The 15908-nt window shown below is 56.5% G+C and overlaps 1 protein-coding gene across 2 annotated transcripts in view; it reads left to right on the top strand.

The window, feature by feature from the left end:
* The window catches only part of CEP104 (centrosomal protein 104), a 35543-nt gene extending 22881 nt beyond the window's left edge, over positions 1-12662 (top strand). Inside the window, exons 16-22 of one of the 2 annotated variants that reach the window (XM_081817337.1) lie at positions 3585-3621; positions 3955-4021; positions 4555-4663; positions 6818-6956; positions 7106-7173; positions 9076-9166; positions 10244-12662. In XM_081817337.1, the coding sequence (XP_081673463.1) occupies positions 3585-3621; positions 3955-4021; positions 4555-4663; positions 6818-6956; positions 7106-7173; positions 9076-9166; positions 10244-10356 (624 nt within the window). In that variant the 3' untranslated portion in view covers positions 10357-12662. Of the gene's footprint in view, positions 1-3584; positions 3622-3954; positions 4022-4554; positions 4664-6817; positions 6957-7105; positions 7174-9075; positions 9167-10240 lie in introns of both variants that reach the window. The other variant, XM_081817336.1, reaches the window with a different exon arrangement.
* The last annotated feature ends 3246 nt before the right edge of the window (positions 12663-15908 follow it).

Here is a 15908-nt window from a genome sequence, read left to right as displayed (position 1 = left end):
CGTCTGGAGGGGTCGGAGAGTGACTGTCCTGTGTCTGGGATTTACAGCAGTGTCGCGACGTTCACTTTGTCATTCAGGTCCTTCAGTCGAAAGAAAAGGGGAGAGGGAGTGGGGAGGAGCTCATCACGGAGCATGAGGTTTCAGGGGTGCAGGAGGAGAAGGTTCCAGAGTGTGCTGCTCGGCACCGTGCCTGTTGTTGATGGGATCACACCGCCGCAGGCTGCTAGGAGGGTAGACCTCGCGGTGAGGGTTCTTGCCACGGCTCGAAGAGAGAGAGAAAACACAGCTGAGTGGGTGTTGAAGTGCCTGTGGCCCAGAGTCACAGTGATGATTCGGGAGGTACTGGCAGCTGGGGCGAAGAGGACAGAAGAGGAGGGCCCTGGAGGAGGGAGTGTCCTGGGGATGGGGCCTCACCATGGAGTCAAGGGTGATTCTTTTTTTTTTTTTTTAATTTTATTTATTTTGAGCAAGAGAAAGGGGGAGGGGCAGAGGGAGGGGGAGCAGCAGGCCTCCCGCTGAGCAGGGAGCCCGATGGGGACTCGATCCCGGGACTCCAGGATCATGACCTGAGCCGAAGGCAGACGCTCAACTGACTGAGCCACCCAGACGTCCCTCAAGGGTGGTTCTTTAAGACATTCGTGTTTGGTCCGATTCTCACAGCTGCTTGCTAAAGCAGGTGCGGCAGGTACTCGACTTTTCCTAATGTCATACAAATAGAGAAATGAATTTATTTTATTTATTTATGTTTTTAGAGAGGGAGAGACAAGGAGCGTGAATAGAGGAGGGGAGGGAGAGGGAGAGAGAATCTCAAGCAGGCTCCACGCCCAGCGCAGGGCCCGACACAGGGCTCTATCTCTCGACCCTGAGGTCATGACCTGAGCCAAAATCAAGAGTCAGACGCTTAACCCACTGAGTCACCTCCAGGCGCCCCAATGGGCAAACAGATTTTTAAAACTCAGGCAACTTACCCCAAGGACAGACCTCTCAGCGGTTAAGCCAAGACAGCCGGGCTGTGCTGCCCTCTCTCCTCCCCGTCACGGCGCAGCCCCGAGCCGCAGTGAGCCCAGCCCCAGATGCTGTGGGCACTGCTAAGGCCACGCCCCGCATAGACGTCTGTGGAAACGGTGCTGGGTAGCTGCGTCCTTCAGTTTCCCCGGAGTGCGTTCGCCAGCTCGTCTGCCTTCGTTACGTTTGCTGAGCACCTGCTCTGTGCTGAGCTCTGGGAATAAGCAGGGAGCAAAACGAAGTCCTGCCCGCCCCTCAGGGCCACTGCTCCAAGAGGAAGAGACAGTGAAAGAAAAAGCAATACAGGGTGGACCATGGGGCAGGGGCGGACGTGGGCCTACTGTCCTAGAATGATTGCTGAGGACGACGGAGTCTCTTTCTCTGTTGCTTCTTTCGTGGTGAAGTATCCGTAGCATGCTTCCCAGTTTAACCATGCTCAGGTGTGCAGGCCTGCGCCATTAAGTGCAGTCACGGGACTAGCACTGTGCCCGCCATCCGGCTCCAAAGCTTCTGGGAATGACCATATTTTTAGATTGCCTGATCGCTCCCGAGTTTTAGAAAAAAGGATTTGAAAATTACTGATCGGTTTTCTAAGCTATTCAAAGCATCCAGCTTTCAGCGTTGCTTACATTGTCTCCCTGCAAAATACACAAACCCATCTCTCTCTCTCTTTTTTTTTTTAAAGATTTTATTTATTCATTTGAGAGATAGAGAGAGAGACTGAGAGCACGAGCAGGGGGAGGGGCAGAGGGAGAAGCAGACTCCCCCCGAGCAGGGAGCCCAATGCAGGACTCGATCCCGGGACTCCAGGATCATGACCTGAGCCGAAGGCAGTCGCTCAACCATCTGAGCCACCCAGGCGCCCCCAAACCCGTCTCTCTTAAGAGGTTTTGATGCCTAAAATGCAGTCCCGCTGAGTTTGCTTTCTGTGTAGGCACATAAATCATGTGAGCCCCGTGCCAGCTTCACGAAGTTCATCTACTAACCGTCCCCAGCTCTAAGATTGTGTTCTGGTGTGTGTCCTGCTCCGTGCTTGGCTGTGACGGGGGTCACTTACTCTGACATGAAGCGTGATTCTCTACAAATGCAGTACCCATGTTTGTAACACATCCCTTAAATGCTACGTGTAAGGCCACTCACTGTCCCTGTTCCCTGAAACTGAAAGTCTAGGAAGGCCCTCAACGCCCCCCCGACCCGCAGGCCAGGCTGGTCGGTGCTCGGGGGTGCTGTGAGGCGCTCACCACACGGTCGGGCTTTGTAGGGACGATGGCAGTGTTCAGAGAGCCGGGGAGGAGACGTGCTGACGCGGCCCCCAGGGCTCTGGGGCGGGGGGGGAGCTGCGGCAGGAAGGCCTGAGCCCCGCCACGGCTTGCTACCAGCAGGGACCCTCTGCTGCTCATAAGGGACCCCTCTGCCTGCTCCATGGCTCAGCGCTCCCCTGCGTCCTTAGCACCCCAGTCGCAGGGTGTCTGACCCAGGGCAGGAGCCTGGCAGGAAGAGCGCGGCCCGGCCCATCAGACTGAGGGCTGCCTCAGCGTGGGAACGCTGCTATGGCACGTTACCCGTTTAGTCCACAAGCGTGCTGGGCACAGTGTGCGCCAGAGAACAGAACAGACAAGAGTCTCCATCGCTGGGGACCCTCGCCTCTTTCAGGGGCGTCGGATGGTGATCAAGATACAGAAGCGAGTGCGGGAGACGGTGGCGGAGCCCAGGAGGGGCTGCTGGCTGACACCTTGCTCTGGGGGGCCTCGGGGGGAAAACCTGGGCAAGAGGAGGAGAGGGCAGGAGCTTGAGCACCAGGCCCTTGGAGGGACGGCTGGAGCCAGGTCACAGTAGGCACTGCAGACTCGAGATGAGGGGACAGTTGACCTAGGAAGCCGGCCGAGGATCTCAAGCAAAAGTAAATCAGCCTGCCGAGGCATTCACAGGCCCACCAGCCACTGCGTGGGAGGACCCCGAAGCAGGCCCCCGGATCTGGCAAGATGAGGCGTGGCCTGGGTGTGCTCTAAGTCCAGGCTAGGATTTGCTGGCAGGCTGATGGAGGCTGAGTGGGGAGAAGGGGCGATGTCGGGGGTCTCTCCGAGCGTGTGCCCGGGGCTCTGGCTCCTGATCTGCAACAGTGCAGGCTGGGGCAGCGGCTCAGCCTGGTCAGGAGAAGCTGGGTCCTGGGACCCCCAAGGAGAGAAGGCTTGAACCCATGGTCACTCGCACCGAGGGCTGTGAGCCTGGGAACCAGGAAGAGCCTGCCTAGCGTGAGGAGCCAGGAACGGGAGGCGGCTGAGGAGATGGGGCTCCTGGGGTGCCCCAGGCATCCGTGGAGAAGGGTGACAGTCACGTGCTGCCCAGAGTCCGTGGGCGCTGAGGAGGGTGAGCCACTGGGAAGCGGCAGCAGGGACAGGAGCCCGTAGTGGGGCTTGTGAGGGGAAGACACACATTTGGGCGTTCACGGCTCATAGAGCTCTGTTACTTGTTGGTAGAAGGTCTGAAAACGAAGAACTTATTTTCGGCATCAAAATGCGTCCTGGACAGACTCTCACTGTGCAGCCATCTGTCCCTGATCTTTCTGTTTTTGTTCTTAGGGGAAAGAAGGCCCCTCAGTGGAGGCGGAGAGTCAGGGTAGGTACTGGGCATGGGGACTGTCTGCAGCGGCCACCTCATTCCCTGAGCAAATACCCAGGGAATGTAAGATTAACACAAGCAGGGGAGGGGCAGAGGGACAGGGAGCAGCACACTCTCCACTAAGCGTGGAGCCCGACACGGGGCTCCATCCCACGACCCTGAGGTCATGATCTGAGCCAAGATCAAGTGCCGGACGCTCAACCGCCTGAGCCACCCAGGCGCCCCTCAACTTGGGTGCTTTTAAATGTATTTCACATCAAACTGGTTACTAAAAATTTGAAAATAATTTTTACAGAAGGTTATTTTAAATCCTTTCTATTTTCGTTTCAGACACACAAGGAGGGAAAGCAGCCCCACCGCCGGCTCCAGAGGTCCCAGATAATCACTATTTAGATAAGTGAGTAGAGGTTCTTTAGCCTGTGCTGCGAGGGTTGAAGGGGCCGGCCGCGTGCAGGTGCCGCGAAGGAAATATTTCTCGAGCGCGGTGGGATTATGTAAGCTAACCGGCTCTTCCCAGTCATTCGTAAAGGTCGGGTTGGCCCTCCGGACCGATGGGCCCCCGCCGCCCCGGGAGAGTCAGGATGCCGTTCCCCCTTTACGCCCAGGGAAGCGAGCAGCCGTTTGTCAGAGCGCTGCTAAAGGCCCAGAATATTGTGACAGCAAAACGCTTTTCCCTGTGCAGCCACACGGCAAATCTACAGGCATTTCAGTAGAATATCTTTGTTCTTGTGACTTAGTGTCTCTGCCTGATTATGCTGACGGGTTAGAACTTGAAGGGACCTCGCGCTAGTTTGTCACAAACACCCGCTCTTCCTACTGCGCCCCCGCGCGCTGTGCCCCCACGGACCCCAGGCCGCCCGCAGACGGGGAAGGCGTGCGCGTCCCTGGACGACGCCCATGCCTTCATCTCCGGCTCCTGTCCTGTTCCAGTTTGTGCATCTTCTGTGGGGAAAGGAGTGAGTCCTTCACAGAAGAGGGGCTGGACCGTCACTACTGGAAGCGCTGCCCCGTGCTGACGAGGTGCGCCCACTGCAAACAGGTCAGTCCCTGCAGGGCTGCCCGGGCCGCGGCGTCCGCAGAGGACAAGGCCTGGGGACATAGTTGAATGGAGAGCCCCCCTCTGTGTGTGCAGCTGGTGCGTTCTCCCTGACTCTCACCGAAGTACGTGGCGCGCACGTAAATGTGCAGACGCCCCTCGGGGTTCGCGGGGGTCCTGCTGCAGACCAGCACAGGAAAACAGAAACCGCAGTAGAGCCAGCCAGGGGCGTTTCGGGCTTCTCAGGGCGCACACAAGTTACGTCCACACTGTACTGTGGTCTGTTAAGTGTGTGACAGCGTGGCGTCCAAAAAACAACGAAAGTACCTGAAAAGTACTTTACTGCTAAGAAATGCTAGCCGCCGTCTGAGCTTTCCGCAAGTCCTACTCACTGACCGCAGGTCACCGTGACCAATGTGATTACAACGAACAGGTTTGAAATACCATGAGAACACCCAAAATGTGACACAGAGACACACAGTGAGCAAATGCTCTTGGAAAAATGGCGCCAGCCTCACTCGCTGCAGAGTTGCCACAAACCCTCAGTCCGTAAACAACACGGTATTGACGAGGTGCCCATATACAGGTCAGAAGCGTTTGAGCCCCTGAACCCCCACAGAATGGCACCGTGTGCCCCAGCTCCCCGGGCCTCGAAGGCACCGCCTCTCCCCCCAGAGTCACCACTGTCCCGATTCCCGACACCACAAGTCAGTGTTTCTCGCTTTTTGAGTTTCTATAAATGGAATCCTACAAACTGTAATTATTTTGTGTCGTGTTAGTCTTCCTGCTTTATAGCAGTCATTGTTCGAACAGTCCACAATCCATCCCTCCGTCCTACTGTTTTTGGAAATTGGCTGTGTCCAGTTTGAGGCTACCATGAGTGATTCTGGCATCCATCTCCCAGTGCGCCTGTGAAAGCACCATTTGGGGTGCACCCCGGGGGTGGAGTGGCTGGGCGCACCCCACTGGGCTGCAGGGCTGACGCAGGCGGGGCTCAGAGGGGCCACACGTCCACGCACCAGCCAGGGTGTGGGGGGCTGCTCCTCATCCTCACCGCCTCCCTGCTTTCTGCGGATGGTCAGGTGCGGCACCTGTCCGTCCCTCCGTCCATCTGCTGGCTGCTCAGCTGCCTTCTTTTAGAAAATACCTTCTAGTCTCTTGTTCATGGGTTGTTTTTTTTTTTTTTAAGATTTTATTTATTTTTACGAGGGAGAGAGAGAGAGAGTGGGGGGGCGGGGGCAGAGGGAGAAGCAGTCTCCGCACTGAGCAGGGAGCCGGACACGGGACCCTGGGATCATGACCTGAGCCGAAGGCAGACGCTTCACCGACTGAGCCCCCCAGGCGCCCTCTGGTTTGCATTTTAAAAGATTGCCAATCTTACTCTACTGATCTGTGGTCATTCTTGCTGTGTCTGGACCGGGGTCCTTTGCCGGCCCCAGATGCCATAGCAGGCCTCTCCCGCTTGGGGTCCAACCTGTCCGTCATCCTAATGTGTCCTTTAAGTTTAACGTTGTCCACCTTATGCATCTTTCTCATGGTTGACACTTCGTGTATCTTGTTTAAGAAATCTTCTCCTACCCCCCAAATTTGAATCTCTTCTCTGATGCAGTGGCCTTTCTTTTGATAAAGGGGGAGAACTGAGAGAAGGAACTTCTTGCCTCTGCCTTGGGGCTCTTGCAAGCTCCCGCGTGGGCAGACCCCTCCATACCCTCGGGCAGGCAGTGCGGACTCTAGACCCCAGTGGAGGTGCTGACTTTTCCAGCAGGGTGTGTGAGTCCGTGGCATGAAGTTTTGTCGTGCATATAACCTACCAGCGTGGCAGGGGACTCTCCTACCACTCTTCCTGGGATCCTGTGCACATTACAAGTGTGAGGGAGCCGGGATTTTGAACCCAGAGGCCACATGGCTAAGCTGTTCTGCGGCTCACTGTGTCCCACTGGACACACCCTTAGCCGTGGCCTTTAGATGCTACCACAGTAAGATGATGAGGGGACACGGGGTGTTGAGCAGAGCGCCAGGAAGGATGGCAGAAGCCCTGTGGGCTAGCGGGGTGAGGACGGAGCTAAGGAGCACGAGCTCGGATCGCGCAGCCTGGCGGGGGCAGCAGGCGCTGCAGTGTTCTCGGAGACGTGCTTCCTCCTGCACTTCGGAATGCAGGTGGTGGAGATCTCCAGCCTGACGGAGCACTTGCTGACAGAGTGCGACAAGAAAGACGGGTTTGGAAAGTGTTACCGCTGCAGCGAGGCTGTTCTGAAGGAAGAGCTGCCCAGACACATAAAAACGAAGGAGTGTAACCGTGAGTGCGGGCTCAGGCGGTGCCCTCCGTGTCCGCGGTGCCCTGCCTGGGGGGGCCCGCTGCAGAGGGGGTGTCCGGTCAGGTGTGCCCTGCTCCCCGTGCAGGTCTCACGGGAGGAACTAAATCTTGTCTCACTGACACCCTTTCAGCTGCCAAACCAGAGAAGCTGGCAAATCGGTGTCCTCTGTGCCATGAGAACTTCTCCCCTGGAGAGCAGGTGAGGGCCAGCCCCGTGCAGGTGACGGTGACGAGGCTGTCGGGGCTGGACCGCGGGCAGGGCGCGGGGGTGTTCGGGGAGCACCCCGGTCTGTTGCCGCGCTGCCTGCCCAGGTGCTTTCCTCCCTCCGCAGCGCCGTGGACCCTCTGGGGGGCTGGGGGGGCTCAGCTCTGGCGGCGGGGAGTGTGAGGGGCTCTGGCCTCCGTCCGGCCTCTGCGCTCCTCCGTGTGCTGGGGCCCCAGATGGCGTCTAGGCCAGACCGCAGCACGCCGGTCCCCTCGCATGACTAAAGCCGAGCTCGGCGCCGCGTGGAAATCCCACATCACGGGTGATTGCAGGCTCTCGTCCCTCCCTCGTCAGCCACGCTGACTCCAGCTTAGTGCTCGAGGGGCAGGGCCGTCCGTGCCTCACCTCCGTGTGCCAGGCAGTGTGGCTTTGGAGACCTGCCTCTGCTCAGCTGCTTCTGCCCCGACCCCCTTCACCGCTGCCACCTGCCGCCCGGCTGCGTCCTGCTGCCAGGCTCTCCCTGTCCCAGCCCTCGGGGACGCGGTGCGCGCGAGACGGCTCTGCAGGGGACTGCGCCAGTCAGCCCATACCCGCACGGTTGTCCCAGGCTCGTCCTCCCTGCCTCAGAAGACGTCAAGTCCGTAACAAAGCACACAGCGGCGCACAGGAGCCCGCAGGCAGCCTTGGCGTCCCGTCCCCGCTTGAAGGACGGCGGGCGCGCGTTTCATCTGCACCCACCGTGTGCCCCCTTCTCGTGCTCCCCGGAGCACAGCCACAGCACGGTGCAGAAGCGCTCGTGTCCGGGCTCCGGGGAGGCCGCCCCGGGGACCGCTTCCTGGGCGGGCTCTTCCCTACAGCTCGGAGGGGCCGGTGGCCGCAGGGCTCGCGTGGGCTGCGTCTGCTGGTTGCGTCCCTCCTGGCATCCTTCGATGTAGTTCTCGTCCCCTCCGTTTCCTGTGGGTTGGAGGTTAGGCCGGGTCGGACGCACCTTTGAGTTTGAGAACTTAGTTTCTCCCGCGGTTGGTTCTTGGATGCTGGTGTGTCCTTCCATGACAATAGGGGATTATTTTAATTAAGTCCTGTAATGACATAAAGAACTCTGCTTGTTCCAGAGCCTATAAAACGGGACATGCTCAGGGAACCGAGAGCAGCTGCTGTCCCTGCTCCCCACCCCTCCTTCCTTACAGGGCTCCTTTCTTTTTAACGGCTTAGCCTTTTTAAAGGGTACATATACATAGTTCTCACACACACACGTTCTCTCGCGTGCCCTTTAGTTTTAGAATTTAGGAGCCTTTGCATCTGTGTTCTGACTGCTCCGTGACACCCCGTCCCCTCCTCTGGCTGCCCTGTGTAGCTGCCGGCTCTGAGCACGGCAGCCCGGCTCCTGGCTCGCAGCTACAGGCGTCAACAGGCCTCTCAAGCTTCCCGTCTGCTTTCTCAGAGTTCGGTCCCCCGTGCTGGGTGGCAAATGGCCCCTCGCTGGTGGCTTCAGCACCCTTTTACGGTCTCACGGTTTCTGTGGGTCGGGAGCTGTGGGCACAGCCGAACGTCTCCTCTGCTCAGGGTCTCACCAGGCTGCGATCCCATCTGTGGGCTGGGCTGGGGAGGGATCGCCAAGCTCACCCAGCTGCTGGCAGAGTTCTTTCTTCGTCATTCTAGGACTGAAGTCCCTGCTTTCTTGCTGGCCATCAACCAGGGGCCACCCTGCGCTCCTGGAGGCCACCCACAGCCCCGTGCGCTCCCCAGACCTACACGGTGGCACCCGGTCCGTGACGATGCTCCGTCTGCCGGGTCGGTCAGGAGCTGCGGCTGCCCCTGGTTTCGGCTCTGGCGGAGCTCATCTCGCTTGTTCCCTCGGGTGCTGGGTTGACGCACCATGTGCCTCCTTTGTTTCAGGCGTGGAAAGCTCACCTCATGGGCCCCGCTGGCTGCACGATGAACCTGCGTAAGACCCACGTGCTGCCCAAGGCACCCACTCTGCCGCCGGGTAAGGCCCGCGCCTTCCTGCACGTCGGTGCCCACATGGTGGGGTCCCTGCCCTCCGTTGTCACTCAGTCTTTGCATCCTGTCTCCGGCTCTTAGTGAGGAGGCTCGTTGCCTGACCAGAACTCTGTCAGCACTAGATGCGTGCATGGATCCTGCCCTTTCTGGAGGCTCCTCGCGGCGTCATGGACGCAGCAGACCCAGCCCCCGGGTGTTCTTAGGGTGCAGACCCTGTTCTCGGCCTCTTTCTGCATCACCAAACCAGAGTGTTTAGAAACACAAAGTTAAATGTAGATTCACAGATAATGCCCACTACCTGTTTTATAAATCATGATTTTCACTATTTTATGTCAGATTTAGAATGCCTTAGAGGAAAATATGATATTTTTCATTAGAAAATTATTCCCAACCAAAACACTGTTGGATGCACAGCTTTACGTTTGGGGTGTGCCGAGGGCGGTGCTCGGCTGACGGCCCCCCCCCCGCCCCACAGCAGCCTCTTCCAGAAACCAGGCATACGGGCACTTGGAGGGGTTGTGACTAACTTTTCTGACCCAATGACAGCATTTCAGCTAACATCTCCAGGGCTTCCAAGTTGTTCCAAGGGCCTCTGCGATCCTCTGATCCTTCCATTGACCTCCTTGGGAAGCTCTGTCTTGTCGTCTTCCTTGTCTCCTGCCCCTTCTGGGACCCTTCTCTGGCCTCCCCGCCAGGGCCACCCCCACCAGGGGGGTGCCTGCCCGAGGCTCCTCAGCCCGGAAACGAAGCCCTAGTCTCACGGCTGCCCCTTTCTTCATTACTGGAGCTGAGCTTCTGAAGCCAGCAATTGGCAAACAGCTCCTTTCTCTTCCCTCCGTCCCTGACGTCAGGCTCCTCCTCTGAGCCCTGTTCCTTCCTCTCTGCCGGCTCACGTGCGTGTCCGCCTCAGCCGGTGCGGCCAGTCCTCGCGCCTGCCCTGCTCAGCCCGGGCCCCTGCGGACTGAGGGGCCACTGTGCCGTCACCGCGGCCTCGCACTCTGTTCGTGTCTTCGTCTCCCTCCTAACACGGTGCCTGTGTTTTGTGTGTCTGTGTGTCCAGCAGGTAAAGGCCCAGCCGTGGCCAAATCAGGGACCTCAGGATCAAAGGTTGGAAGCAAGATCCCAACCCCGAAGGGACTGAGCAAAAGCTCTGGCAGGACATACACGAAGCGGTGACATGACACGCATTCTGCCTCCTTTGTCCCCACAAGGGACGGAGCAAGTTTCCTGACTGTGAACCATTTCTCCTAAAATTTGTCCTTGGACGTGGTGACCCGTCCACTGCCCCCGCTGTCCCTCGGCTCTCGGCCCCACTCGTCCTTACCTGTCGGGCTGGATGTGCAGCTGACCGAAGAACCTGCCTCCCGGGGCTAGGACCAAACCCGCCGCAGCCTCAAGCAGCCGGGCGTCTGACCTCCCAGCCCAGTGGGAACAGAAGAGCATCAGTGCGTTTGAAGGGCACCGACCCCGCTGCCCGGGTGGGTCAGCACGCGGAGGGCGTAACGCGAGCACAGCGCTCTCCCCTCGTGTGCTCGCCGTCACTTCCATAAAGGCTTCGCTGTGAACCTGGTGCGTGGTGGTCTCTCACACGTGGCAGAATGCCCGCCGGGCCTTGGCCCCCGGGCAGTGGTAACCGGCCGGGAGAGAGACGGCGTGCGCGAGTCTCACCAGGCCCCGTCCCCCCCGCCGGGCGCGGTCTGCCCGCCCCTGCCCGGCGCACCTTCTCACCCGTGTCCACGGAGCCCACGCTCCCCACTCTCACAGGTCACCGCGCGTGGGTCCCCCTGCGGCACTCGTGAGGAGCGCCGGGGCCCGTGAGGAACGTGGGGTCCGCGGCAGTCCCCCCGGCTCCGAGTCAGGGCTATGCTCAGGGCGCTCACGTCCCCTACACGTGTGCAGCCCCCAGACAGAATTATGAAGTGACTGTCCCCGATTGTCCTGAGCTCACCTGACCACACGTGTCGGTCAAACAACCCTCTCCTAAAACCTAGAGGCAGACGTGGTGTTGTGGACTCTGGCGTGGAGTAGCTTCTACTTCACGTACGTCACACGTGAGCCTCCAGCCCAGACCGCAGAGCGTCTGCCTCGGGCCTGTCGTGCTGCCCCTCACACGTCTACGCTGGAATTGGGACCATAAGTTGGTCCTGTGATACTTCAAACACCAAACACCACTTCCAATGAAGAACCCAGACCCCGCTCCTGGGCAGCCATCGGGCCCGGGGAGTGGGCCCGCGTGCTTCCTCTGCGGGCGGCCGTGGCGACCAGCCCGTGTGCGTCAGCAGTCTGCTGGGAGGCGCCCCGGTGTCCCCCCGCGCAGGGCTGTACTCCCCGCGGCCGAGCCCCCCGGGGACCCGAGGCGGCTGGCCCTTCCTGTCCCACCGTGCGGCCTCCTGAGCGTCAGGCAGGCTTTCCGAACACCAGCGAGAACTGGGCGCAATGGATGAAATGTGGACTAAATGATTAGTGCGTAGGTATTCTGAGTTCCCAACCGTGTGAAACAACAAAACGTATTTTAGAAAACCCCTAACAGCTGTTTGAGCGGTGTGCTCCCTGAGTACGTTCGTGACCGTGAATCTGCACGACTCATTCTCCATTCTGGGCGAACTAATACCTTCTCATACACAGCAAGGATAAGACTAAGAGAATTACCTTTAAAAACAGTAACCAATTAAAAAATAAAAAGTATATGGGGAGAAATAGCATAAACCTTCAGTGGACAGAGCAGAGTGCAGATGCCGACCGATGACTAAAGGAGCCTTCCTGGCCCGGGAACAGCGGCTCGACCTGCCGGCCCGTCCACGCGCAGACCAGACGCTTCCGTAACCAGAGCAGCGGTGACACGAGTTAGTGAAGGAACCATTCGTTCTCCGATCAAAACTTTCAAATATCTGTGTCCTATTTTCTATATATTGTAACTTATGTAACTTAAAAAAATACTTGTAAAAATACTTAATTTTAGTGATTGACAAAATTGGGTGCATTTAAGACCAGTTAGCATTGTTGGTTACGGAAGAATCCTGCATTTACGTTGAGATCCCTAGCAGTGACTCGTGGCTACTGAAAGCCTTACAGAGTTATAGACTATTAAGGAACCACAAATAAAACATAAAAAATTTGGAAGGAACTGTAAGATCCCTTGGCCATTTATAAATAAATATGTAAATTTGGAACAGGAATTAATAATTGACTTTTCATTCCTGAATATGTTGTGGATATTTAACTATTTATTTCTATTATTTTCATATTTCAGAATATTTTATGAAGCTAATTTAAAAAAATGTGTATAAATTAGGCATCAGAATACACATGTAAATACCTTTAATGAAAATTTGCAACTTTTTAATGTTTTAACATCGTTTTCTATTTGTCTTTATTTCAGTTACCAGAATTATAATATCTAACTAATATATTTTTGTTGCTACTTCCGGGGCTAGGGGTCACTTCACCCTGAGCATATGAACATAATAAAAAGATCACTAAAAGTTTTGTCCCTTTTGTTTCAAGATTACAATTAAAAGGCAAACGGAGTGTGGTCCACTCTGGCGCTCAGGCTGGGGGCTCGGCCGGGGGAGGCACGGGGGGGACAGAGCCCGGCCCCACGATGCGGGGTGTGTGTGGACATGACCTTTCCTGCTGAACAAGCTGAAGGGCTGTCAGCTCCATGTGACTTGGAGGAAATGGTTGCCCAGCTTTACCCTGTGGGAGGAAACCGGAACGTTCTTCAGACGGTCTCACGGTGCCCACTGGACGTCTCCACGCCTGGCCCCCTTGGCCAGAGGGACGGCGGTCTTGCTTTCAAATGAGTAAAAAGGCAGTATTTTCTCTGTTCATGTGTGGAGTGACTTTAAGCTTTTATCAGTTTGGGGAATTGTAAAATCGTTCCCATTTTTAAGTTGTAATGTGCAGGTTTTTCCTTCCACGAATACGTAGTAACGTAAAGCTGACGGCACTGCGGTTTCGACGGGACAATGACTTGGAGTGTTTTCTCTTGTTTGGTGACTAGGGCGCCTGCGTGGGGGAGGGGCCAGGTGTGCGCACCGCAGCGTGCGGGGCGAAAGAGAAGCGCTCCACTCACCCCTGCCGAGGTGCGGGAGGAGGAGGAGCCCTTCCTTCCGTGGGCTGCTGGAACTGGGTGCTCATTTGTGCCGATGCGTGTTTGCTCCTAAAAACCAGGTCCGCTCCAGAAAGCTGAGCATGTGGCGGTGTGTGCGCAGAAGGCTTCCTGGCTCTCAGCCGCTCCAGGGGGCCTCCAGCCACCCTCCCCGTCAGCTGGGCCGCGATGGGAGTGGTGACCCTCCGAGCTGCTCCCCTTGGGGTCTTCAGAGTGCTCACGAGGACCACGTGGGGCCAGTGAGGTTATCCTCAACGGCAGCCAGGGACGCTGGCTCCCTGGAAGGCAGCGGGCCCGGATGAGAACGCTGGATCCTGACAGACCCGGGAGGCCTGAGAACAACAGCTCATCCCTGCCTCAGTTTGCCCTCTATGGAGTGAGGCCGAGGAGAAGGTGCTGATGAGGCCCAACCTGGCCAGGGGGTCTGCACGTTTGGGGAGGGAGCCCGCCCCTAAGCTGAGGGGTGCCCCGCAGCCCTTCATCCCTCATTAGGCTGTACCTGCAAGGGGCAGGGAGCAGGGAGACTGAGGCACGGACCACCACCTGCCCGGAAGGCCTCAGAACTCCACCGAACTTCCCAGGCCCCAGGCCCGCCTGAGCCCGCTAGTGCTGGGATTGCAGGGGAGGGGCAGGGAGAGTGGGGAGGACTGAGGTCAGACACCCCGTTGGGTGGATTTCCTTGTGCACAGGAGGAGCTCATCCCCAAGCAATGCCCTTTGGTGGCCCTGGTCCTGCAGGTTGCGAACTCGCCAGGAGAGGCGTCCCTGGTTCCTCTCGGTCCTGGGACCAGTCCGGCAGAGGGAGGGGTGCAGTGTCCTGCCTGAAGGTGGGGGACATTGTGGGACCCGCTGCCGGGGTTCTAGATAGAGATCTTTCTCTCCCGTGGGGTAGGGAGCACCTTGGGGGTGCTGTTTACCAAATTCCGGGATCCTAGCAGGGGGTGGGGGGTTCCCTGGTGGTTGGGGGGGGCAGGAGGGCGAGCCTGCAGGTGTCCAGCTCCAAGCATCAGCCTGGGCGGGGCCAGGCCAGGAGCGGGGCCAGGGACAGAAAAAATCACCACTCCTGTTCTTCCTACTGAAAGTTTTAAAAGTTTTGCTTTTTAACACTGCCATCTGTAACCTACCTGGAGCTGTTTTGTATTCCTGTTCCTGAATGAGACAGAAACTTGTGAAACAAGACACAAACACAAGAGCTGAACAATCAATCATTTGACTCTATTACAGTCATGAAGTCTGTGTCAAAAGGCACGTCGAGAGGCCTTTACAGAAATAGAAAACCAGAACACATTTATTTACAACATGCAACCAACAAAGAATTAGTACCCGAAAGACACAGGGAATTCCTACGCATCATTAGGAAAGGGCCAAGCAGGCCTCCAACCTGGGTTTGTGAGTGCAAATAGGTAAGTGATTCCAGAACACAGCACTGCAGGGTTCTGCGGCTGCAACAAGTTATCGCGAGCGCAGGGACTCATGGCACACGGGACGGACTAACATCGGGGCTCACCGGGTGCAGGGGCCCCGGGGGGAGCCCACTCCTCGCCATCCCAGCTTCCAGAGGCTTCTTGTGCCATAAAACCTACTGCATTCACAGGTTCTGCAGACTAGGGCATGGACCTCTCTGGGGGCCGTCATTCTGCCCACCACACATGTAAGAACACCACACGCCTAACATCTATTTCACTTTTCAAAAAGGCCCTCACCACCTGGAAGATATGCGGGAAAAGTTAAACAAAGATTAGTGATGGCAATACCAGGAAAAAAAAGAACAATACTAGCGTATTGGTGTTTATTTCACATAAAAACAGTATTTGCACTAAAAATGGTTCACAATTCATATGCTACAAATACTAAGGCAACTTAATAGCCAATGCATTTAAAATAACATATAAACAAATTACAAACATTAAATGAACCGTAAATTCATAAATGTAAAGATTGAGTATAATTAATCATGCAATAGATAAGTTACGAGGATAAAATTTATAAAAATATTAAAAATACACTAAACAAGGGGCGCCTGGGTGGCTCAGTCAGTTAAGCTACTGCCTTCGGCTCAGGTCATGATCCTGGAGTCCCGGGATCGAGTCCCGCATCCGGCTCCCTGCTCAGCGGGGAGTCTGCTTCTCCCTCTGACCCTCCTCCCTCTTGTGCTCTCTGTCTCTCATTCTCTCTCTCGCAAATAAATAAATAAAATCTTTAAAAAAAAAAAATACACTAAACAATATGCAAGTGGAAAAATGCAATTAGTAATACACATTCTTAAATGAAACACTATTTTCTTTTTAGTATATGTGTGTGGAGTTATTCTTAGAATACTGTAAGCCCTACGGGGTGAGTGTGGAAGCAGCTGAAACGTCAGCAGCGTTCCTGGCCTCCGGCTGTTGAAAGCAATGGCCCAGAAGGAACAGGATCCCAAGATCCCCAGGGGCAGGGCATAGGTTAGGAGCTAGGAAAGAATGTAACCGTCATCCCCCCTTCCTGCTCCTCCCTTATCCCATGACTGCCTCCCTGCGTGCCTACACGTCGTCGGGGAAAATGCAAGCCTGCCTCAAGATATTTGCCATCCCTGTGTACTCCTTTCCCACGCTTGGAGGCATCTGTCCTTGCTTTTCTGA

The sequence above is a fragment of the Leptonychotes weddellii genome, chromosome 4 (assembly GCF_054177405.1).
Source record: "Leptonychotes weddellii isolate Sample4059 chromosome 4, ASM5417740v2, whole genome shotgun sequence".
Taxonomy (NCBI): Eukaryota; Metazoa; Chordata; class Mammalia; order Carnivora; family Phocidae; genus Leptonychotes; species Leptonychotes weddellii.
This window is presented reverse-complemented; position numbering and strand designations above follow the sequence as displayed.